Source organism: Heptranchias perlo, chromosome 9 (assembly GCF_035084215.1).
Source record: "Heptranchias perlo isolate sHepPer1 chromosome 9, sHepPer1.hap1, whole genome shotgun sequence".
In the NCBI taxonomy this organism is placed as follows: Eukaryota; Metazoa; Chordata; class Chondrichthyes; order Hexanchiformes; family Hexanchidae; genus Heptranchias; species Heptranchias perlo.
In genome coordinates, this window is record NC_090333.1 from 52,402,524 (window position 1) to 52,428,256 (window position 25,733).

The 25,733-nt window shown below is 42.8% G+C and overlaps 1 protein-coding gene across 12 annotated transcripts in view; it reads right to left on the reverse strand.

Moving 5' to 3' along the window:
• The window catches only part of pde4dip (phosphodiesterase 4D interacting protein), a 432,228-nt gene that overhangs the window by 125,394 nt on the left and 281,101 nt on the right, over positions 1-25,733 (reverse strand). For all 12 annotated transcript variants that reach the window (XM_067990444.1, XM_067990435.1, XM_067990443.1 and 9 more), the window contains 13 exons: positions 24,124-24,342; positions 23,242-23,400; positions 21,540-21,653; positions 19,322-19,459; positions 14,772-14,951; positions 13,625-13,819; positions 11,935-12,123; positions 10,852-10,957; positions 9,960-10,090; positions 8,486-8,602; positions 6,167-6,304; positions 4,921-5,033; positions 3,485-3,624 (listed from right to left, as the gene is read on the reverse strand). In XM_067990444.1, the coding sequence (XP_067846545.1) occupies positions 3,485-3,624; positions 4,921-5,033; positions 6,167-6,304; positions 8,486-8,602; positions 9,960-10,090; positions 10,852-10,957; positions 11,935-12,123; positions 13,625-13,819; positions 14,772-14,951; positions 19,322-19,459; positions 21,540-21,653; positions 23,242-23,400; positions 24,124-24,342 (1,939 nt within the window). The remainder of the gene's footprint in view (positions 1-3,484; positions 3,625-4,920; positions 5,034-6,166; positions 6,305-8,485; positions 8,603-9,959; positions 10,091-10,851; positions 10,958-11,934; positions 12,124-13,624; positions 13,820-14,771; positions 14,952-19,321; positions 19,460-21,539; positions 21,654-23,241; positions 23,401-24,123; positions 24,343-25,733) is intronic.

Below are 25,733 nucleotides of genomic sequence, written 5' to 3' on the forward strand. Positions count from 1 at the left end.
CCTCTGTGGTACAGAATTCCAAATATTCACAACCCTCTGAGTGAAGAAATTCCTCCTCATCTCAGTCCTAAATGGCCGACCCCTTATCCTGCGACTATGCCCCTTAGTTCTAGACTCTCCAGCCAGGGGAAACAACCTCTCAGCATCTACCCTGTCAAGGCCCCTCAGAATCACATGTTTTGATAAGATCACCTCTCATTCTTCTAAACTCCAGAGAATATAAGCCCATTCTACTTAATCTCTCCTCACAGGACAACCCTCTCATCCCAGGAATCAATCTAATGAACCTTCATGGCACTGTCTCCAAGGCAAGTATATCCTTCCTTAGATATGGAGACCAAAACTGTACACAGTACTCCAGGTGATGTCTCACCAAAGCCCTGTACAATTGTAGTAAAACTTCCTTACTCTTGTACTCCAAACCCGTTGCAATAAAGGCAAACATGCCATTTGCCTTCCCCTCCAAGTCACACACCATCCTGACTTGGAAATATATCGCCTTCCTTCATCGGCGCTGGGTCAAAATCCTGGAACTCCCTACCTAACAGCACTGTGGGAGAACATTCACCACACAGACTGCAGCGGTTCAAGAAGGCGGCTCACCACCACCTTCTCAGGGGCAATTAGGGATGGGCAATAAATGCTGGCCTCACCAGCGATGCCCACATCCCATGAACGAATAAAAAAAATTGCTCGCTGTATCTGCATGTTAACTTTTTGTGTTTCTTGTACGAGGACTCCCAAATCTCTCTGAACACCAACATTTAATAGTTCCTCATCATTTAAAAAATATTCTGTTTTTCTATTCTTCCGACCAAAGTGAATAACCTCACATTTCTGCACATTATACTCCATCTGCCACCTTCTTGCCCACTCACTTAACCTGTCTATATCCCTTTGCAGGCTCTTTTGTGTTCTCTTCACAGCTTACTTTCCCACCTAGCTTTGTATCGTCAGCAAACTTGGATACATTACACTTGGTCCCTTCATCTAAGTCATTAATATAGATTGTATATAGCTGAGGTCCAAGCACCGATCCTTGCGGCACCCCACTAGTTACAACCTGCCAACCTGTAAATGACCCGTTTATTCCTACTCTCTGTTTTCTGTCTGTTAACCAATCCTCTATTCACACTAATATATTACCCCCAATCCCATGAGCCCTTATCTTGTGTAACAACCTTTCGTGTGGCACCTTATCGAATGCCTTTTGAAAATCCAAATATACTACATGCACTGGTTCCCCTTTATCTACCCTGCTAGTTACATCCTCAAAAATCTTTAATACATTTGTCAAACATGATTTCCCTTTCATAAAACTATGTTGACTCTGCCTAATCATATTATGATTTTCTAAGTGTTCCTGCTGTTTACTCTTCCTGAAGAAAGAAAAAAAGCAAGATATATCTACGGAAGAAAGGATGTCCCCAGAATTCAAAGCAATCGTAAATGTTCTGTATTGAATTTATGGATCTACAGATTTAATAATGGACTTTTACTGCTGTTATGAATTACAGGATAGCCCCACCCTCTTACTTTGCCTCTTCTTACACTAGCAGGAGAAAGCAAGAGAAATATTTGAAAATACTAGGCGGAGGCAGATGTATATGCAGGTGATTCTGATTTTGAGGTGTGGGATTGGACATCTTCTCTCGCCAAATACATGAGTTAGTTGGCCTACATTCCCATTCCCGTTTGCTATCCAGTGATCCCTGCTGGAAAGTGCCAACTCTGGGTGGCAGGTGAGGATGTTCCTCGTGATTGAATAGCTTGCTAACATTCACCGTTTACACATAAAAGATGATTACCTGGTTGAATTTCTGGAAGCTGCAGACACTTATGGAACCAAACCCCAACACGACATAATGCTCTCACAAAAGAAGGGGAGCAAATTGGAGTAATTTGGCAAAACATTTTTTTGTTTGGAGCAGATCAGCAGTGTGTCTCAGGACACAGTAATTTGCATTAGTTGCTTGTAGAGGATTAAAAAAGTTTTGCCAAATATTTTTTTTCACACAGATGATGCCCTTGTAAATAGGGATCATACTGTTGCCTGCTGTACCTAAAGTTTGGAAGTATTATACAAAAAAGTACACGTAAAAATGACATACCATGCATACACCCTCCCCCCAGACCTAGATGACAAATCCAGGATATTGAACGATGATGTTATATTAGGTGGGTGAGGAGGAGGTTATGAGTGGGTTATGAAGGTCACCTTGTAATGTAAATCCTCCCCAACAATACATCAATTTTCCAGTGATACAATTTGTGCAGGATGCATTACCATTAGCCTAGAACATCCAATAGCATTGTATTACACTCAAAACTCCCGGTTGTTCATCATCCAATGATTAGATAATAACTGGGGATGTTACCTGATTTTGAAATGGTCACAAGTTGTTCTTGAATTCAATTCAGCGACTTTTACAAATTGAATTAGCGACATGCTCTGCATACTCTCATGCATACCTACCACCCATCATTAAAGCAGCAGCTTGAAAATGATAAGTTTATTAATGCTGTTAGCAACTCAGTTTTCAGAATCTCTTATGTTCAGTCTCAAGTCTCCTGTGCCACACTGTGATAGAGTGTGGGCCTGGGACTGCTTTCCACATGGCAAACCCTCGACCTCGGTGGGTGCAAGCAGGTAAAGGACTTGAAGAAAGCCCAGTCCTTCCCCACATGGAGAACAAGGCATCCCTAGGACACACTCAAATACTTCCTGGCAGTGTGGCAGAAGAGTAACTCAGAAGAGTAACTCAGAGGCTTGGGACCAGGTTTACTGGTTGTCTTGTCAGATATGGAACGGTAAAGAGATAAAGGTTACAATAACTTTTAGAAAAAGTAACAAAATGAATCCATATATAAAAATCTGCATGAACAGTTGCAAGCCAGATTAATAAAGTTGTAATTTTCAAATACCTTCAATCAGACATGCTATAATAAATATATATATCAGTATAATTAAGTTGCAGTCATTCAGTAAATTGTAACTGGGTTTACTTAGTAATTTGACTCTTAACCTTATCCTTTAATAATGAGGACGAACCGGGGGAAGGAAGAAGGAGTGGTTCATACATTCAAAATGGAGGATGTGCAAGGGCATGATGGGAAAATGCTTTTATTTGACCAACATAAGCAGGGGAAAGGAAATAACTTAAAATGGAATGATATTTTTCCTCTCGTGGATGGATGCAACACATTCTGGGTCATGACCTTTCGAAGACAGAACCAAAACTAATAACATATATGATACAATCATGATGTTCTGAATCCAGGTCCGTTAACATTGCACATGTTTAGTTAGTAAACAATAAAAACCCTGTTTGCATCAGACAGGCCCTTCCTGTTAGCAAGGTTTTCAGGGTAACCACCATCCCACACTCTGCTACATCAGCACGTTACGTGGCTTGGGCACGAGACCCCTCAGCAGAGAAGGCCACATGCTCTTGCAGACTTCCCACTCTGTCCATTCCCCCACCTCCAGAATCTGCTGGCACCTCAGGTTCCCTCTCCAGCCTGCCAATCTGCTCCTGGCTCCTCCTAAGGGCCTCTTCCAGTTCGCCGCGGAGTGTCTGTACAGCCAAAAGCTCGGCCTGCAGCGTCTTTTCTCTGCTGGAGCTAAGTAGAGATGTGAATTTAGAGACAAAAATCAACTGTGTCAAGTGATCATGATGAAAGGACAATAGATGGTAAGAAGAACTCAGCTGCAGTCACCCTTTGAGGACTCTGTTCGAGAGTGACATTGTTCTATTCCTTCTACCTCCCCAACCCCTTAAAGTGATATTAGGCATGTGAGAAACTTACCTTCTCAGCTGAAGAATTCAATAAACTTCAAGTGCTTGTTACCACACAGGCTGATCTTGAGTAAAAGGGGAGTGAAGGGGGAGATGGATTTGAATTCAGAGCTATCAAAATGGACTGAATTATAGCTGTGGACAAGGAGGAGATTATGAAACAAAAATCACAGGGCTTGAGATCAGGAGTTGTCGAGGGATGGAGTTTGCAGTTGATGAGAATGTGGATTTATTGCTAGTCGGGAAATCTGGTGAACAAAGTTTTCAATACTAGAACACTGAAATCTTATATATTAGCAAAGGCTTCAGAGCCAAGATAACATCAGCTACATGAATACTTAGTGAAGACCAGATGCATGGCCCTATAGCATTTTTACAGTGTCAAATAGAACAGGCACAGTGATTCACAGCTCACTGGCACACATCAAGACATGCAATCATGTAACTCTCATCCTGCACAATTACACACCCAACAAGGTTAATAATGAAACTGCTTGCTGGTGGAGATAACAGCACAGATTCTACACACATGAGCATCTAGACACCCTCAATCCTCAATGAAATACTAGTGCCACATTTATTTTTGGAAGCAGTGCAAAAAAATCAAGGAGGGATACCAGTTACTCTGAGCAAGTCCCTTATTCCTACAGATCACCTGGGTTGCACGTTTGGTGTGTGCCAAGGTGTCACTTGTATGCCCCTATGGCTGGCAGGGGGAGGTTAAAACTGGAGGATGCCACTTTGAAACAATTTGGATGCAGTTAACAGTAATTCACTGAGTTTTTTTTAATGAATAGATTAGGTGTTGCTTTGGACAAGACAACAAATATAACTGCAGTACTGTGCGGATAGTTTACATGATACTAGTCAATGTTTTACAATTCTGTTCATTTCCATGATTCTGCTTTTATAATATTTAGTGTGGAAATATACAAAAAAATTTTTTTATTGGAGATGTTAAGAAGTCAAATTGAACACTCCCATTTCCAAAATTGGTAACCAGTGCTCGACAGACATTCACCCAGGAGTGCACAATTGCACGCATGTACACACACTCTCACGACGTGCGCGCACGCAAACCGACTACACAAGTTCTGTATTGGCCGGGTCCTTTTCTTACCTGTCAGGTTGATTGTAGAATTTAACCATGCTGATGTAGAGTTGTCGTTCAGCTCGAAGAGCTTCACTCAGTCGTGCCTGCTCCAGGACCTGCTCTTCAAGGGCACAGATCAGCTGCCAATAAACATCAGTAACCGATAAACAAGAATTATGGAAGCATCACGTACTATTTCAGAGAATGAAATGGATGGCTCAGGCTATTTATGTTGACATTCACTTTGAGACACTTATAACTTCCCCTATAGGCACTGAATTGCAAATTTTCAGCTTGGACAGTAGAAGGGACATTACAATTGATCTTTGAGCTCATGGGTTAGGGAGGGGAATATTTATCAAGGTTTCCATTCCCAATCACTACCCAGCAACCCCTGCTGGAAGTACACATGTGGACATCGGGTGAGGATAGGATGAGGCTTGGTTGTGATATCCCCTTTACTGTGTAACTGAATAACATGTGGACACTCACGGACAAAGTATACATCAGTTGGCATAGCTACCAGATGGCAACCAGTACCTATGAACTGTACCCTAACAAAGAGCGGATGGCTTCAGTGGAGGAAGGAGGGAAAGAAATTGGGGAGGAAAAGATAATAAAAAGACACTTATTACCAATAGATACCCAATGGGTTTAAATTAATCACTTTTTGATTCAATCTAATTTTTGGTTATTTTTGCCTTGTTGTGAGATGCAATGTTCTCCAGTGTTCTCAAACCTCCGACAGTTTCAAATATGACCCAGGTTGATTCACATTTCCATTCTTCTTCACTGCCTGGACCTTCCCAATCTCGCCCCCAAACAGTGTTGGTGAGATATAGGGGAAATTGCCTTATTATCACTGTAGCACCACTTTACTTTGTAAAGATTTTTTTTTAAATTTACTCATTTACTCCTGATAGCGCTTACTTATTCTGGAGTAGGGTCCTGTGACTATCTACTCAGGCACCAGATCGTCGGATATGATCATTTTTTAATCTTTACTCTTCCCAAGCCCGTGACTCTTGACCCACTGATGAACATGTGTTGATCCAATTCCCATTTAGAAATAGTCTAAGAGGAAGACAAGAAAGTTTTTAAGAGGGAGTTGGGTCCTACTGTACACTAGCAGAGTTGAAGCCTAGCTTGATCCAAGTGTGAAAACACTTCTAAATTTTCTATGACACCTCCCCCACGCACACGTGCATGCATGCACGCGCGCGCACACACACACACACACACACACACGTAAAGAGAAGTTTAGTGCATATACCTGTTGGTGTTTGTTTCCTACACTTCTCTGTGTAGATGAATCCATGTTTGCAACTCGCTCCCTCAATACCAGGAGCTCCTGTGTAAGCCTCTCCACCTCTGGAAACTCACCTGGCTGAACCAGCTGCATCTGCAGATCCTGTGATGCAACATGACAAACATCCTCATTTTAAATTGCAGTAAGTCAACTGACAAATCACAAGCAGCACCAAGCCCTGGAATTTTGATATCCAAGTATGAACAGAATATAGTATCAATGGCGCAATGTCTTAAAGAACCAATCACGTTTAGCTATACTGCCCATCTAAAATTTCTTATTTAGTTGGATGATGATTAAACAAAATCTTCTCAAAGAGACTAGGGGGCGCAATGGTTTTTTCACCCTAAGGACCCAGGTTTGGATTCAGTCCAGATTGATGGGGTGAAAGTCTCATCTATCTGTTGACCATGAGAGTCCTACATGAAATCAGTCTGCTCAAGCTCAACCCACTTCCTAGTGAGCATGTGCTTACAGCACAAAACTGTCCCTAATTCGGCACAAAATTGGTAACTTCACCATCAGAGGGGTGACCAAAAACTTGGTCAAAGAGGTAGGTTTTAAGGGGGATCTTAAAGGAGGAGGATGGCGGCGAGCTTTAAGGAGGGAAGTCCAGAGTATGGGGTCTAGGCAGCTGAAAGCATGGCTGCCAATGATGGGGCAATGGGAGGATGAATGCACAAGAGACTAAACAGTAGAGTTTGGTGGGGGTGGGGGGGGGGGGGGGTGGTTGTAGGACTGGAGGTGGTTACAGATAATAGGAAGAGGTGAGACCATGAAGGGAATTAGACACGAGGATGAGAATTTTAAATTTGAGATATTGTGGAACAGGGAGCCAATATAGATCAGTGAGTGCAGAAGTGGGTGAGTGGAACTTGGTGCAGGAGAGTTTTGGATGAGCTGAAGATGTCCACAGGCAGGACTACTTGATTGAACAAACTAAGAGTTCAGGGGGTTAACTCCAGAATAATATGAAGAGGGGGGCAGGGGAAGAGAGAAATGCAAATATTTATTCCTAACCTCCCTGAAAAGAAACAATCAACCTCTTGGCTCCATTGCTAATACAAAGCCATTTACATCAACACGGCTCCATGAGAGAGTGAGCAGATCTGTAGCAGTAAAATCCCCTGGAATCTGCCTCACTGCCTTTAGAAGGCATATGGAGGGAACTACATCAACATGGATTCAAATTTCCAGATTAGTCATTGAAAATTATTTTGAAGGAGAAAATTGACATCCAAAGCTCCTAAAATTAATATACAATGATTACTTCCCTCAGAAGTACTGGAAGGAGTTCTGGTCACAATCATAGCTGCATTTCACCCCAATCGGAGGTGATTATCTTTGTCTCGTTTGGGGACAGGCATACAGGCATGGATTTGTTGCCAGGCGTTGCCATTGGTGGCATGCTCAGTTGCAGTTAAATTTCCTACACTCCGGTAAGCTGACCAGGAGAGCATTGGAATATTCGAGTCTGGAGGTGACAAAGGTATGGATGAAGGTTTCATTAGCAAATGGGCTGAGGTGGGTTTGGAGGCAGGCAATGTTACAGAGGTGGTTCTAGGCAGTCTTTTAGAAGAAGAGGATAAAGAGTAAGAAACTCAGCTCAGGGTCAAAAAGGTCACTGAAGTTGCGAACAGTCTGATTCAGCCTGAGAATACAACATGGATGTGATAAGACCATTCCGTAGTTTTCCATTTTTTAAAAATTACTTGAATTTTGCAAAATAAATCTTATTTCGTGGTCCTTTATGTTTCTGAATTAATTAGCAAATCGCTCTTTAACAATACCAAAGAAGGCATATGGTGCAAATGACATATGTTTAGGGAGAGATAGTTTGCTTGGCATTAATGTATTCTGGTGCCCGTTCTCTGCAACCTTTCAACTCCCAATAAAAATAACCAGGGCTTCCCCTCTGTTCAGGTCCTCCAAAGTTGCATTCAAGTCGGTGTCTATGACAGCAACCCACTGTCAGGAGTGAACATCACGTTTCCCATTCATGAACTCCCTGGGCAGAATTTTGTGAGGTCACCATAAAGGAATTATCTGTTGCAGATCAGCTCTAGAGAATAAAATCTAGGAACAATGGTTCAGTTGGGGACATCAGTAAGTCTTCTTACAGAGATAAGTAAATCCTACTTTAAAAAAAACTGAATAGTAATGAACTTGTGGTCATGCAGTAGGTAATAACTGAGGAAAATCAGCCTGATCTTTCAAACTGGATGTCTCTCCTTACAATCTCTGTACTTCAATAAGCCGACTGCTGCTTAAATCGCAACGGACCTTAATAAACTCCTCCTTGACACGGATGTTGCTTGAGAGGACTTCGATCTCCACTGTTTGATGCTGGAACTCTCTCTCCTGGTTGGAGAAGGCAGACTGTAGTGTGGCCAGCTCAAGCTGAGGAGGAAAAAAACATAATCCATGTTTAGATACCCAACCTCAGATCAAGCACGTAGCAAACAGCAGTCACTCAACAACCTAATTGACCCTCGTAATATTTAAAACCATTCAAAGCTGAGGGAATATATTCCCTTTATCATCTCTAACCTAAAATCAAGCCACATGTCCTCATTAATAGCAGAAGGAAATAAGTCAGCAACATTGCCAACACTCGTGATTCATTCGAGTCCCATAATCTACAATTTTTTTTTAATGTTTGTGATTCATGCAGGAAAATTAAACACAGTCCATGGTGCAAAACACCAAAATTGCAAAGAGCGGGAGAGAAGCCAAGATAAATCAAGAAGTAGTTGTTAAGTGAAGCCAAATGAGTTTTAAAAGCCTAGATTGTAAGAGGAAAGCAGTTTCACAGTTTGGAGGTCTTGGGAAAGAATGAGTTAGAGTCATAGTCGGTATATTCAGTCTTGATTTCAATACACTGAGGACTGCACAGCATGGAATTTACTGTGGTTTGATGGATCTGCTGCTCAGTAACTCTGTGGACATCTTCCATTTTTTCCTCAAACTCTTCATTCCTATTCTCTGAACCTTTTTTCTTTTCTTCACCTGGGTTTTCCTCAGTTCTTCACTCTGCAGCTGTTCTTTGTCAATCCCATCAAATTCTGAGAGAACTCACCTACTTGACTTTCTCTAAGGTGAATTTCTTTCTTCAATACTTCTTTCGTCAGCTATTCCCCGTAACGAAAGTGTATGGGTATTGATCCAGCCGTACCTCAACACTGCGCATCCATGTTATATTTTGCCTCAGTTTTCACTTGTCACTTAATGCCCAAGGGTTCCCTTTTTCCAACAACCTTTAAGTTTTTAAATCCTAAGCTTTATCTTCCTGTTTTGTTTCTTCCACACCAGTTTCCTTCCCACATTTCCTTAAGGCACCAACTATTGTTTATTTGAGTTGATACCAAATGTTGGCAGCCTATTTGACCACGGAAATATCAGAGCCTCGTCTGACATCCCCATACATGCATTTTCCAGCAGGGGTCACTGGACAATGTTCCGGAGTGGGCACCCTGGGTGATTTTCACCTTCCCTGACTGAGAGCATCAAGGTTAACTGTAGCACACCACGTCCCTTCCCTGCAACTCAGCACAAATCTGGGACTGAAACTTGTATCAGAATAACTCTGTACTTCCCCTTTAAAGTCATGAATCCCTGCCACCACATTCTCATTCCTGGTGAGGAGACCTGAACCAAAAAGAGCAGATGTCTAGTCTTTTAATAATGCACCCCAAACCTAGGAACGTCTGGCTCAGACTATTTTGTTAACTCCAGTAATGTTGATTTTAAAACTCACCCTGGTCTCTTTCTCTTTCCTTAAAACGAGCTGCAGTTCCTCTTTTATCTGGTCCAGCTCGACCTGCTTGATGTCTTCCTCTTCTGAGTCAGCCATTGCTTCATCCCCATCTAAGGCTGTCTGCAGTGTTGCTAACAGAGAAAAGAGTGGTCACTTCGCATAGCACGTAACACATTGGAAACAACCTTCAGAAGTATTAAACCCACAATAGGCTTCTTCTGTTCTACACATTGTGCATTGGGAAGGCTGTAGTAAAGCTGAGTGACCTAGCTACTGATTTAGGGCATCGTGCAGTTTCCAGTGGGTTCTAGACTGGAATAGGAGGCAGCTGATTATAACTTTTGATTATTACTTTCTGCTTTATTCAGTATTCTGTCCTCTGTTTGAACACAGAATCTGCTGGAAACTCCAGTGCAGCCACGTTGTTAGCCTGATCAGGTGTGTACCTTGCATGATTTGTGAACAAGGGATGAGAACTAGAAAAGTAAACTCAAAAAATTCAGTAGAGCAGACCCAACAGCATCAGTGAGACATTTCCTACACTCTACATTCAAAGCTTATCGAAGCCAGACTAGCAAATGAGTTCCATTGAGTGCTGAAGAAAGGACATTTTTGTACAGCGAGCACTCTTCATGGAGATGGTCTGCTCGTACCATACCTGCTTCCTTTGCTATCGAATCATTCCTGTTTATACTGCATTGCAGATTCAGCCAGTGATATCTGCAGAGCTGATCTTGGTGCAGATGGCAGCTGTTGTTTATATTTTGCCACCATTGACAATCAATACTCAGGTGCAAACTGCAAAACGCTGGAAAGTAGATGGGGTATAAAACCTATTTTGGGTATGAGTTATGAGCGTAACGACTTGTGGTTCTGGGTTAATTTCACCCACCTTCCTTTTCGTTTGCATTTTGCTGGGTGTCAATGGGTTCAGAAGCCTCCATTTTCTCAGGCTGGTGGGAGAGTTCATTGTTGCTGTGATCGTCCTGCACCAGCTCCTGAACAGATTAAAGAAATGTCTCAGATTAATTGGTTTAGAAATAATTACCCCTCCAAGAAAAAAGGTCTTTGGATTTTCTTTTTTTGTAGCAGTCCTCCAGTAGCTGACCCAACTAGCCATTCTTCATGCGTGAGCCTAGACAGTGAGTGCTGCGGCTATTTTTTCATGGGGGGAGAGTGTGGGAAATCACAGCCAAGCTTGAGGCAGTCTTCCTCTGACGTCCATGTATGTGCATTCTTCTAACAGGGATGGCAGGCATCATCGGATAACGATCAGAAATGTGAATCCTGGCTGAATTCTTCCCCCTTCCTAACTAAAAGACACTAAAGATAATTGTTTCTGCCAAGATCAGCTAACTCAGCACAATCCAGTGATTGAACCCAGGATCTCCCTGGTCTGGATGGCTCAGTACCGTACCATGCATGACTTCTACTCACCAAGCCCACAAAAATCTGATATCAACAAGAAATAGAAAGTAAGGAAGATGACGGACAAGTCCTGAACTGACAACAATCAACAAAACTACATAAAAACTCAAGGAATGTTTCACATCTGGAATTTTATTAGGAATTGTATACAATGGGAGTAAATGGAAGGAACTTGATTAACTGGATCCAAATTTTTCTCAGTTTAAGACTGGGGTTTTTTTGGAGATAGCACCACCGACATTACAAGGAGGCCATTCTATAGTAGAGACAGCACTGGGGTCACAGACTCAAGCAATGGTAGGTACACAGTAGACCTCAACCTTTCATTGCCAATGTTGCTGGCTCAGGCTTGTTACAAGTACATCCACAGCTTGTATTGGCTCATAATTCTGTTGTTACAGGTGCATTCTATGCTTGTACTGGCATAAACTTTTCTTGGCTGTCTCACTCCTGTTATGCAGATAGGGAATTCTATTAAGCAGCAGGACTGCTGAATTCAACACAGGGCAGAATACATTTGTTGATCCGTCAAATTTCAAGGACTTACGTGGATTAGTCGATCCTTTTCCTGAAGAAGTTCTTTGAGGCGAGCTATTTCTGTTGGCAACTCCGACGAGGAAACATTCTGCTTGGTGAAATTGGCTATTTCGCGATCCTTCTCCACCAGCTGGCGACGCAGTGCCTGCAGCTCGTGGTTCTTCTCTGCAAGAGTATGTGTCAACCTCTCTGCTGCATCCTGAGCAATAGAAAAAAAAATACAGGAAATTATATTAAAAACCAGGCTCAACAGTAGAGATATCAGCAAATTATGTGTCCCAGTTTGGCTCAGTTGCTAGCACTCTCATTGCTGGGTCAGAAGGTTGTGTGGGCTTGAGCCCCCACACTTTACTGCATGAACTAGACTGACACTTCAGTGCAATATTAAAGGGATGCTGCACTGTTAGAGGCGCTGTCCTTCAGATGAGATGTTAAACCGAGGCTCTGCCTAGCGGTTCTGGTGGATGTTAAAAATTGCATGGCACCATGTGAAGAAGAGCAGGGGATTCTCCCGGTGTCATGGATAACATTCCCCCTCAACCAACACCACCGAAAAACAGCTTGGCTGGCCATCTCATAGCGGTATGTAAGACATTGCTGACAAAAATCACAACACTTCAAAGAGTAATCCATTGTGTACAGTGCCTTTTGATGCTCTAATATAACTCTATCAATGCAAGTATTATTGGATTGTTCAAAATCCTTTGTGTCCAAGAGGTTAATGTTACATACTGAACACATAAAGAGGGCATTACATTTCATTGCTGTTACTTGTGGAGAAAACAAAAACTAGAGAAGAAATGAAGAAAAAAGCAGTTTGACTTAAGGAATATTTTTCCCAGTGCAAAACATATTGAAGAAAAGCTGCATCTACATTCCGGCTGCATTAAACCATCTCTGTGATGTTTTACACACAAGAGTCAAGGATAGTCAAATCTATTGACTAGAGGGCTCTAATCAACATAGGGTTTGTACTAATTTAGCGATTACAGTTTCAGCTGATGATACATTTTGCCAACTGACTTTGTTCCTCACTGTAAAATTTTCCAAGACAATGCACAGGGACCTGATACTGTGCAACATGGCTCCACCTGATTCTACAAATGTTATCTCACTGTTTCCATGGATATCTGCAGTAACTGCAATGAAAGCAATGTTTACATCACCTGATCTGATCTGCTTAGTTTTGATTAGTTAATCGAATATGCCTACCCCAATCATACCATAAATTTTTAGAATGTAGCTGTTAATGTATTAAATGCCAACAGGCATGGGGTTACTCAGAAAATGACACTCTCAAACAGCAGTCTATAAGGGCATTTATGGGAAACACACTGAAAGTGCATTATAGGGAAGGTGTTTTATGTGATTTGTCAATTACCCAAGGAGCCATGCAGAACTGCATATTATTTCAGAAAGTAACATTTTACAGAGACAAATGTGCTATAGAAAAGTGTTTATTATAGTTTTTCAACAGGGAGTGATAAATAATGTGCACAGTATGGGACTGTGGTTTATAAGGGAGTGACATGAAAGGTCGCTAACAAAGATAAGTCAAAGAAAAGCATTTGAAAAGTGGTTTCTAAAGGAGAAAGGGAGCCCTAAACAATGTGTGTTATATCAGCAGGTTGTGATGTACAAGAGGCTGATTCTATTTTTAGGGAAATAAACAGGAACAGAGCATCCAGGCAGCACATTACCTTCATCTGCTGATCATGGGAGCTGATGGTCTGTAGCAGCTCCACTACCTCTTGCTCGTGATCAGCTGCCAGCATGCTTCTGTCGGTTAGCACTTCCTGCAGCATTCGCTCCTTCAGTTGCAGCCGCAGCCTCAGCTGTTCCATCACTTCGTTGGACCCAGCGCAAACCTTGTTCATTAACACTACAGTCAGATCCTGCCAAGGAGAATAAATCAAAAAGCAGCACTTGAGTGTAGATTGGTGTTCTGCACAAACTTGTCTCTAAGGGGCACAATCCTGAATGATGTCTTATTTGAGAATCACTGTCAGGAATGCACTAATACACTGCACCATGGTTTGATAGGTGAGCACCCTTACTTTCCCACAAGGTGGGGGGGGTGGGGGTTTCACTTCCCTTGATAGCCACTAATTAGCAAGCTCATGTAAAATTCCTGTGTGCACTATTTTAACACACGTATTAGCTTGTTTATTTGAAACCAATCAACTGCATTAAATAGTGCACAAAGGAATTTTATGGGAACATATTAATCATTGTGTTACCAGAGGAAATTAAACCCCTCCCTGAGCTCCTCGTTCTATACACACCATGCTGAGGAGCTGCCACAAAGAGATCAGATATTTCCCCACAGGAAAGAGCAATGGAGCAGGTGCGGAATGACCAGACACTTCCGAATAGAAACAGATCAGGGGGTGATGAATATTTGCAGGAATCGATAATTCCATTCAAGTTATAGATCCCATAGTTTGAACAGAGCCCTTTTATTTTCCCTGCGGACAGCCCCACTTTCTAACATGATCACAGTGTCTTCTGTCACTGGGCAACCAGTTAGGAAAAGGCAGCAGCGCTGAATCCCACAGTGAAAGGGGCTCTGAACAAGTCAAAACCACATGGACCAACACTTCTGCTCAGGGTTACAGTGCACTGGGATATTGCAATATATGGATCATGGGCTGTATTATGAGCATCACTAGCCTGCCTTAAAATATTTAGGCACAATCCAATTGGTCGATGACTGCAAAATTGTGCAATTGTTTTTCGGAACTATTCTAATTTTCAAAAATTATATTGTCATATCACCATGAATGGGATTTGTGACGTCAGAGCTCTGAGTGAATTTTTCTTTCAGTGGCCCAGCTAGTTCCCTACCTCCACCTCCTTGTTGCGGTTGTGCAGTGCTGCCTGGATCTGGCTGGTGACTGCGTCTTTTTCCTTCAGGGAGTGGGTATGCTTCTCCTCCACCTCCAGTTTCAGCCACTGCAGGTTCTTGTATGCCATTGCAATTTGCTCCAACTCCAGGTCCTTCCCTTTCATGAGGCTGTCCAGACTCTGAAAATCAGAGGAAAAAAAAATCACAATCACAAGGTCAGTTCAGATGAAGAAGGTCATTCGACCCATTAAATCTGATCTTCCACAACACCATGATATCAAACAGTGTTACATTCTGCGAGCATGGAAAGTACAAAGAGAATCTAAATCTAATGTACTGGGGGTTTCACCATTGTTTGAAACCACTGTCGAGACTTGTTCACACATGGAAAAACTATGGGACATCAGCCAAGCCATTGTGTGTGGCAGAATAAACGCTCAAATTGCACAGAACTGTCTACAATAAAGATTCTAACTATATATTTTTTTTGAAATTAGTATTGTACTAAGTAACTGTACCCTGCCCCGCTCTTACTTTGAAGTCAAGACAAAAAAATGTAATAAGTACTCCAGGCAGCAGGAACCAAAGGTTTTTTTTCCACACATCATTTTGGATTGCCAAGCAACAAAATGCATGACCAATAACACTGAGCTCCTTTTAATGTAGATTTAGAGTCAGGCATCTGCCATTTGAGATGTGGCACAGACATTCTCCCAATTGCTCAGTTTATAATACAATAAAACAGTAGGTTGTAGGTTATAAACTTAAAGGGACTCTCTGGATTCCAGCAAGTCCTGTTTAACACACAGACCACTCTCCCCCTTGCCTCCCCACACCCCATTATCTACCTTTAACACTGATTCACTTTCAACATTTCATCAGCATAGTAAAAACTACTGTCATCCTTGGTTCAGTGGTAGCATTTTCGCTTCTGAGTCAGAAGGTCACGGGTTCAAGCCCCACTGACTGGCACTTCAGTGCAGGACTGAGGGAGTGCTGCACTGTTGGAGGTGCCGTCTTTTGGATAAGACATTAAACCAAAGGCCCCTCTGCCCTCTCAGGTGGATGTTTAACATCTCATGGCACTATTCACAGAAGATTTTTTTTATTCGTTCATGGGATATGGGCGTCGCTGGCGAGGCCGGCATTTATTGCCCATCCCTAATTGCCCTTGAGATGGTGGTGGTGAGCTGCCTTCTTGAACCGCTGCAGTCTGTGTGGTGAAGGTACTCCAACAGTGCTGTTAGGTAGGAAGTTCCAGGATTTTGACACAGCAACGATGAAGGAACGGCGATATATTTCCAAGTCAGGATGGTGTGTAACTTGGAGGAGAACGTGCAGGTGGTGGTGTTCCCATGTGTCTGCTGCCCTTGTCCTTCTAGGTGGTAGAGGTCACAGGTTTGCGAGGTGCTGTCGAAGAAGCCTTGGCAGTGCATCTTGTCGATGGTACACACTGCAGCCATGGTGCGCCGGTGATGAAGGGAGTGAATGTTTAAGGTGGTGGATGGGGTGCCAATCAAGCGGGCTGCTTTGTCCTGGATGGTGTCGAGCTTCTTGAGTGTTGTTGGAGCTGCATTCATCCAGGCAAGTGGAGAGTATTTCATCACACTCCTGACTTGTGCCTTGTAGATGTTGGAAAGGCTTTGGGGAGTCAGGAGGTGAGTCACTTGCCACAGAATACCAGCCTCTGACCTGCAGTTGTAGCCACAGTATTTATGTGGCTGGTCCAGTTAAATTTCTGGTCAATGGTGACCCCCAGGATGTTGATGGTGGGCGATTCGGCAAATTCGGTAGTGCCGTTGAATGTCAAGAGGAGGTGGTTAGACTCTCTCTTGTTGGAGATAGTCATTGCCTGGCACTTGTCTGGCACGAATGTTACTTGCCACTAATCAGCCCAAGCCTGGATGTTGTCCAGGTCTTGCTGCATGCGGGCACGGACCGCTTCATTATCTGAGGGGTTGCGAATGGAAATGAACACTATGCAATCATTAGTGAATATCCCCATTTCTGATCTTATGATGGAGGGAAGGTCATTGATGAAGCAGCTGAAGATGGTTGGGCCTAGGACACTGCCCTGAGGAACTCCTGCAGCAATGTCCTGTTGCTGAGATGATTGTCCTCCAACAACCACTACCATCTTCCTTTGTGCTAAGTATGACTCCAGCCACTGGAGAGTTTTCCCCCGATTCCCATTGACTTCAATATTACTGGGGCTCCTTGATACCACACTCGGTTAAATGCTGCCTTGATGTCAAGGGCAGTCTCTGTCACCTCAACTCTGGAATTCAGCTCTTTTGTCCATGTTTGGATCAAGGCTGTAATGAGGTCTGGAGCCGAGTGGTCCTGACGGAACCCAAACTGAGCATCGGTGAGCAGGTTACTGGTGAGTAAGTGCCGCTTGATAGGACTGTCGACGAGACCTTCCATCAATTTGCTGATGATTGAGAGTAGACTGATGGGGCGGTAATTGGCCGGATTGGATTTGTCCTGCTTTTTGTGGACAGGACATACCTGGGCAATTTTCCACTCTGTCGGGGAGATGCCAGTATTGTAGCTGTACTGGAACAGCTTGGCTAGAGGCGCGGCTAGTTCTGGAGCACAAGACTTCAGCACTACTGCCGGGGCCCTTAGCCTTTATTGTATCCAGTGCACACAGCCGTTTCTTGGTATCATGTGAAGTGAATCGAATTGGCTGAAGACTGGCTTCTGTGATGATGAGGATCTCGGGAGGAGCCGAGATGGATCATCCACACGGCACTTCTGGCTGAAGATGGTTGCAAACGCTTCAGCCTCGTCTTTTTGCACTCAGGTGCTGGACTCTGCCATCTTTGAGGATGGGGATGCTCATGGAGCCTCCTCCTCCCATTAGTTGTTTAATTGTTCACCACCATTCACGACTGGATGTGGCAGGATTGCAGAGCTTTGATCTGATCCAATGGTTGTGGAATCGCTTAGCTCTGTCTATAGCATGTTGCTTCCGCTGTTTAACATGCATGTAATCCTGTGCTGTAGCTTCACCAGATTGGCACCTCATTTTTAGGTATGCCTGGTGTTGCTCCTGGCATGCTCTTCTACACTCCTTATTGAACCAGGGTTGATCCCCTGGCCTGTTGGTAATGGTAAAGTGAGGGATATGCCAGGCCATGAGGTTACAGATTGTGCTGGAATACAATTCTGTTGCTGCTGATGATCCACAGTGCCTTATGGATGCCCAGTTTTGAGCTGCTAGATCTGTTCTGAATCTATCCCATTTAGTACGGTGGTAGTGCCACACCGCATGACTGTGTCCTCAGTGTGAAGACGGGACTTCGTCTCCACAAGGACTGTGTGGTGGTCACTCTTACCAATACTGACATGGACAGATGCATCTGCGACAGGTAGATTGGTGAGGACGAGGTCAAGTAGGTTTTTTCCTCGTGTTGATTCTCTCACCACCTGCCGCAGGCCCAGTCTAGCAGCTATGTCCTTCAGGCTCGGCCAGCTCGGTCAGCAGTGGTGCCACCGAGCCACGCTTGGTGATGGACATTGAAGTCCCCCAACCAGAGTACATTCTGTGCCCTTGCTACCCTCAGTACTTCCTCCTTGTGGTGTTCAACATGGAATAGTACTGATTCCTCAGCTGAGGGAGGGCAGTAGGTGGTATTCAGCAGGAAGCTTCCTTGCCCATGTTTGACCTGATGCCATGAAATTTCATGGGGTCAGGAGTCAATTCTGAGGACTGCAGGGCTACTCCCTCCTGATTGTATACCACTGTGCTGCCACCTTTGGTGGGTCTGTCAAAGAAGATCAGGGGAGTTCTCCCAGTACTAACATTTATTGCTCAACCAACACCACCAAAACATGAAATCTGGTCATTTATCTCATTGCTGTTTGTGGGACATTGCTGTACATATATTTCCTACTTTATAACAGTGACTACACTTCTGAAGTACTTCACTGGCTGTGAAGCGCATTGGGATGTTCTGAGGTCGTGAAAGGCACTACATTAATGCAAGTTCCATCTTTCTTTCAAAGTGACTGCCCAACTCTCATTCACAGTAGCCATTTTCTGCTCTGACGAGATCATTAGCAGCTTCTCATCAATAGATGATGAGATCACACTGCTTGCTGCTTCTAGCTAAAATACACAAGTAAATGATCAAAGTCTGCACAGCATTGTGAATTGGGATTTTTTTAGTGATGAAACAAAAGAGGAGTTTTCTGTACGTTAACAATTATCTTTCGGTTTGATCAAAGAATGAAAAAAGGATGTAAGCCACAGAATTTAGAGATTTCATGATTTCAGCTAGCAGCTAGATTGATGACATCACCACCTGGTGACAAAATTCTGTACAGCAGTAAAATGGCTACATTCAATGAGAGGGATGCAACATAGGTGTAAAGATAAAAGCAAGTCAATAGTGAGAAGTCAAGATCAAAGAAGTGTTCTGTGCATTAAACAGAATGAAGTAGAACCTGCATGTCCTCTTTAACTGCTCTGGTTGAACACAATATGTTACTTATTTCCTGCATATATAAATGTGTGCAGATCTGTAGTGTGTCCACTTACGTTGATAGTTTCTTCATTATTGGAGAAGATGCAGCGGAATCTCTCCAGATCCCTTTCTTTCTCACGTAGAGCCAGGTGCAGCTGTTGGATTTCACTCTCCTTTTCTTCCAAGTTGTGGAATTTTTCATCAATGGCTCGCTGAAAAGAAACAGTAAAATTCTTCACAAGATAGATATGCTCTCTTGATTCTTAGAAAGTTTGAAAATTGCACAGATCCTGAACTCTGGGACCTGCATTCTGTAAAGTACTTTGGACCGGTGACAAATGAGTAGTAAATTGTGATGCTCTAGTACTGGTTTTCTGTTACTGGAGGCATATCTAAAATGTCCCTTTTGTCACAAGGATCTTCTACTCATTACTTTTCAAATAAACTACTAAGTGGACCAATGTAATTTGTTCAAGTACCTGAATGCTTTGACATAAGAAAGGATGGAATATAAAAATCCAATTCAGCCTATCAAGCCCACTTTTTTCACATACAATTTATAATCTCTCCTTTGATGGACTCTTATCACACACATCTAATCTCCTGAGGGAATGTTCATCAAAATACTCTGATTCCTAAAAGTAGTCAAGCAAAATGCCAGTTCATTTATCTATCCTCACATCTTCCCTATTCAACCCTAGGCAGCTGCCCTCTTCAGACACATCCATTATTCTGTGTGGGGACAAATGTTCTTTTAATCTCAAGTCTCATACTGTGATGTCAAGTCTCAGGCTGATGGAGCCCATGCAGTACTATGGGAGCTTTGCATTGTTGGAAGTGTCATCTTTTGGATGAGATATTAAACCAAGATCCCATCTATCTATTCTGGGAGTTCAAGTGGAAGTTAAGGATCCCATGGCATTATTCAAACACTAAGGAGTTCTCCTGCTGTCCTGGTCAACATTCCTGCTTCAACCTAAAAACAGATTATCTGGCTATTTATCACATTGCTGTTTGCTGGGATGTTGCTGATGCAGAATGCCTGCTGCGTTTGTCAATAACAGCAGTCCCGACATTCCAAAAAAAAAATCACTTCTTTTTTTCCCAATAAGAGATCATTCAGTCCTGCGTCTCTCTCCTCATAATTCAGGGCCCTAAGTCAGAACCATCCTTGTCTGGGCTATTTCCAAGGGAGAAAAATCAGCACAACTGCAGAGCTCCAGAGGCCCAATGTGCCTAAGATATAGTTTATCAATTCTGGCTCCCTTTTCTGTAGCAATGATCTCGGCTCATTGAATTCATATTGTTATAGACAACCTTGGATCTAACTTCACATTAATAAATATGTCCCAGAAGTAGTTAAACTCAGTGCTTTGGTTTAGTACCTATAGGTTTAGGAAAATCTCTTGACCTGCACACATTCAAAGGTAAGCTTGACCAATGCATATCTACATCTTTGTCTTACTGAACTTTGAACTGGTTCATTGCAAAAGATTTTTTTTTAAACTGATTTTTAAAATTGTTTTGGTTATATACAACTATTTATTCAAACTGTTAAGAAAACCACAAAAACTCAGGAAAAAGTATTGAAAAAGTGAGTGACTCTTTGCAGGTGGCATCTCTTAAAATGTATTTTTCCACCTCCCCTCTCCCTCTACTCTGCTACCACAGAGCAACAACTTTTCAGTTTCTATACCTGATAGGGCAGTCTATCTTTTCAACACTTATGGGATCTACTATCAGTGTCAAATGTAGTGCTTACAATTTGCACAATTTATCTACAATATCTTATGGGAATCTTTTAACAAAAATATTTTTTTAACTATTGATTTTCAATTCATTGTGCTACGGCTGTGATGTGATGGGAGGAGAATATCTCATCTGGCTGCTTTCTTATGAATTCGGAAACACATCTTTTAGAGTATTTTTATGAATCTGCTAAAATAGTGTGCACAAGAATTCCTTCTACTGTGGATACAATGATTCTATCACATAGTGACCAGGGAAAATTTTCCCCATCCCCTCAGACTGTGCAATGTAGTGCAGAGATGTGAAAGAACATTTAAGAAAAAACGAGGATCAAAGGAGCATTACTTTCAAAATAAAGAAAGTACAGAGGTCCTTTTAATCTAGTCATTAACAAGTATAATGGAACAAACATTTAGTAGTACTAGGAATACATTTAGTAAAGGAAGCCTGGAGAGATACAATTGAGGTAAAATTGAGGAAGAAACAATATGATCATTTGTACATTAAGCAGAAGTAAATAGGAAGCAAGATATGCTGACCTACCTCCAAAGCTTTATCTCTCTCTTTGATACGCTCTCGAAGTTTATCTACGAGCGCATCTCTTTCTTCTCCACTTTGCTCCCCGTTCTGCTGGCATTCAAAGAGTTCAATATATTGCTGTGAACATACAAAGAGAAATCCTTGGAACAATGATTGCTTTACAACAGAATCCTTTCATCTTGGAAACCCGGCTGTGATACCAGTCCAGGCTGCTGAGATAAAAATCTCCTCTCTGCAGTGTCTGCTAAAGGATCTAAATGAAAAGAGTTGGGGCTGTCTCAACCCAACTCCCAATCAACATGAATCATAACTCTAAACTTCCTATAATTCCACACTCATTTTGAAAGCTCACTCACAGACTGTAAGGAGGACTGATGTTGGAAGCAGAAAAAGTGTCGTCGTTCAATATATCCTGGTTTGAGTTAGATTCAGGCAGATTGCTGGGGCAGTGTACAGGGAACTTTTACACAATGTCTGATTTAACCTGGGAAGTCTTGTAGACAGTAAAGCACACTTCTTGACACTTTTTAATGAAAAGAACATGCATTTATGCAGCATTGTATCAGGTTTTTCAGAAACACCCCAATGCATTTATCTTGCAATAAATTGCTTTTGAAGTTCAACTTTTTAAATATATAGGTCTTTTCCAACAAAAATAGCAGTGACATGAATTACAGTTTATCTGTTTTTGATGGTGTTGGTTGAGGGATGGGTGTTGGGCAGGAAAGCGAGAGAATTCCCTGCTCTTCTTTGAATAGTGACATGGAATCTTTAATGTCCACCTGAATCACCAGTACAGATAGCACCTCTGACGATTCAGTACTCCCTCAATACCGCACTGAAATGTCAGTCTAGGTTATGTGCTCACGCCCCAGAGTGGGGCTAGAACCCACAACCTTCTGGCTCAGAGTCAAGACAACTACCAAGTTGACAATGCTGCAATGCACATTCTCTGTCCGAGAGCGCAGGGACTCGATCTACCCCAGGGACTCTACCAATATTGCTTCTGATCCATCTGTCAGAATGTGCATGAGAGTGGCTCTGGCAACTTCGCCTCTGGATTCTCACTTCCAGTAAGGAACCACTTAGCCTGCGGTCTGTTCTTCCCTCGGATGGCTTAGATTGAGAACTCTCCATACAAGTGTTACACGATATCCTACCACACTGTGGCTCAACATGTCACTAGCATAAAATGTGCTGCACCATACAGCCTCTACCAGCACAGCCCCTGACAAAAGAATTGGCTGATGAGTTTTGGAGCGATAAAGGCCCAGTTTTGATCTGTGCTGAGTAAGGGGGAAGGTAGGAGCTTGGGGAGGGTGGGAAGTGTTAAAAAAAAAAATCAGCCAGGGTTCTTGCTCGTGACTGCTATCCAGTGAACCCTCTTGGAAAGCGTGCATGAGGATACTGGACAAGACTCAGCTGTAATGCCCTCACCAGTTGAATAGCCTGCTGAAACTCACTCCATAGACTGTCACAAGAATGAAGCATGGGAATTTGAAGGCGGTATCAGAGGGTTACCATTATCAGTGGTACCATATCCCATCAAAATTTGGCACCTTCAATGGAGGAGGAGCAGCAGAATTGGGAAACATCCTGGGGAGGGGATGAAATGAATGGAGAGGAAGAAGAGTATTTATTTGTAAGGCAAAGAATAACCGGATTGTGTTGCTTTGAATGTCCAGAATTGTGTGCATCCTTGTACCTGCAGGAACTGCTCTTTTTCCTGTAAACGCTCTTTCAGACACTGGATGTTCTCCCCCTGTACATGGGCTTCACGCTGGTGCTCTCTCTCCAGGGCTTGATGGTGTTGCTCCTTGTCCTGGAGCTCCTGTCGGACCTGTTGCAGTGCACTGCGCAGCTCCTGAAACAAACCGCAAAGTGCAAAAATTGCTAGCAGCTTGCCACAAAATTAATACGTATTCTGTGCATCAGTTATCAATCAAATGGTTATTTCGCACTGTATGGTACAATTAATTTTGCAATTACGCTGCAAGACTAGAATAAGTCTACAATAACGTGGACCCAGAAACAGCAAGTAAACAGCAGAAAATCTACATCAGCGGCAGACACAGTGATTTTTAATGAACTAGTGCAAGAAATTTGACAGTTGTGAGACTTGGAGGTACAGTCTGTTAATACACTGTTCTTCACCTTAAGGACCTGGTGTCAAATCCAGCCCAGTCTACGGTGTGAAAGTCTCTTTTGTCTCGGGCAGTATCAACCCCATTCCAAGTGTTTTTTGGCACCACTACTTGACACACGCAACCAATCTCAGTCAGAGAAGCCTGAGGGGTTGGGGCAGATGATGGAAAATGTTACACTGGTGAAGTAAAAGGTGGGAGCTGAGGTAGAATACACAGAGCTCTACTCTACATTGTGTGCTGCAATTCCTGATCTAGTAATGCTTGCTCCTGACACTAGAAGTTTTCACTCCCCAATACAGACATACCTCAACTTGATGTAAAACAAAAGACAAAAAGCAGACTGGACCAGAAAAAAATCTTAGCCAATGTGATGCAAGCAAGGAAAATGCACCCATAGAAAATCAAGATGTAGTTTAAAAAAAAAATCACCGAACGCTTACTTGATTGTGCCTGATGGTAGCCTCCTTCTGCTGCTGCATCTCTTGCAGTTCAGTCTCGATCAGTTCTTTCCTCCGTCCAACTTCAGCCAGCTCGTACTCCTTCTGGCGTATTAGCCTCTGCCTTCGCTGCAACTCCAGCTGATTGGAAAAGGAGGTGCTCTGTAATTCCAGCAGCTCGGCCTGTTGGGCATGTGATGGTGCCGGCTGTCCATCGGTAATCTGACAGGATGCAACCCAGAGGAAATATAAGTGTGTATGGAGTGAAGTGGAATGAGAAATAGGGACTATACATAAGTAATAATGACGACAAAAAGGCTTTTTCATCTTTAAAATCTTTGGTGGAATTCTTTATATCATCCCTTCTTCTTTCAACACCTTGTAAAATGATCCCTTATCTTCCTCATTCACCCCCTCCAACATCTGGGCCAAGAAGTCAGACAGGCAGCCTACTTGCATGCCTCTACTTGCATCAGCCTCAGCTCAGTGGTAGTGCCTTTTCCGGTCCAGCGGCTTGAGCACATATCTAGGCTTACACTTCAGTGCAGTACTGAGGGAGTGTTGCACTGTTGGAAGTACCATCTTTCAAATGAGATGTTAAACCGATGCCCTGTCTGCCTCTCACTATCTGCAGAAGGGTACAAGAGATCTCACGATATCCTGGACAAGCACTTATCCCTGAACCAATACCTCCAAAAACAGATTATCTGGTCATTTATCTCATTTCTGTTTGTGGGATCTTGCTATGCACAAATTTCCTACTTTACAGCAGTGATTATGCTTCAAAGGTACTTCATTGGCTGTGAAGCACTTTAGGATGTCCTCAGGTCATGAGAGACATTACATTAACGCAAGTTCTTTCTTTCTTTCAATGCGAATGCTCAATTCTGACAGCAGTCATTTGCTGCTCTGATGAGATCATTAGCAGTCTCTCATCACCAGATGATGAGCTCGCACTGACTGCTGTTGCTGGATAAAATACACAAGTAAATGATCAAAGTCAACACAGCAGGGCTTTGTGATTTTTTTTACAACAGAGGAAAAGTTTTCTGTGCGTAAACTATTATTGTGTTCTATCCCTCAACCAAACACCACTAAAAAAAGATTATTTGTTCATTTATCTCCTTGCTGATTGTAGGACCTTTCTGTATAAATTGGCTACCATGTTTGCCTACATAACAGCAGTGATTATATTTCAAAGTAATTATTTGGCTATGAAGTGCTTTGGAATTTCTTGAGGACATGAAAGGCACTATTATAAATGCAGTTCTTTCTCTCTTTCTACTTAGCGCTACTCTAGCATGCATTAGAGCAAGCCACTCGCCCAGGGTAATCCTCATTTAGTTCTTCTAGCCTCTCTGTGGGCACAGTGGAGAAGCCAGCTGAGTTCTCGCCCATCCACAATCAGCAGGCTTGGTTTGGGCCAGGCGCCGGCACGAACTGGCTGAAGTCGAATTTCTTGGCCGCAGCATTTAAAATATATTCTTAAATCGATGTTGCCAAGTAATTTCAATGCTCAAAGGAACGGGTTCATTGTTCCACGCTTCCTGTAGGACCTGAATTGTACATAAATGCTAGCATGTGGGTTCCACGGAAATGTAGCCCATGCTCCT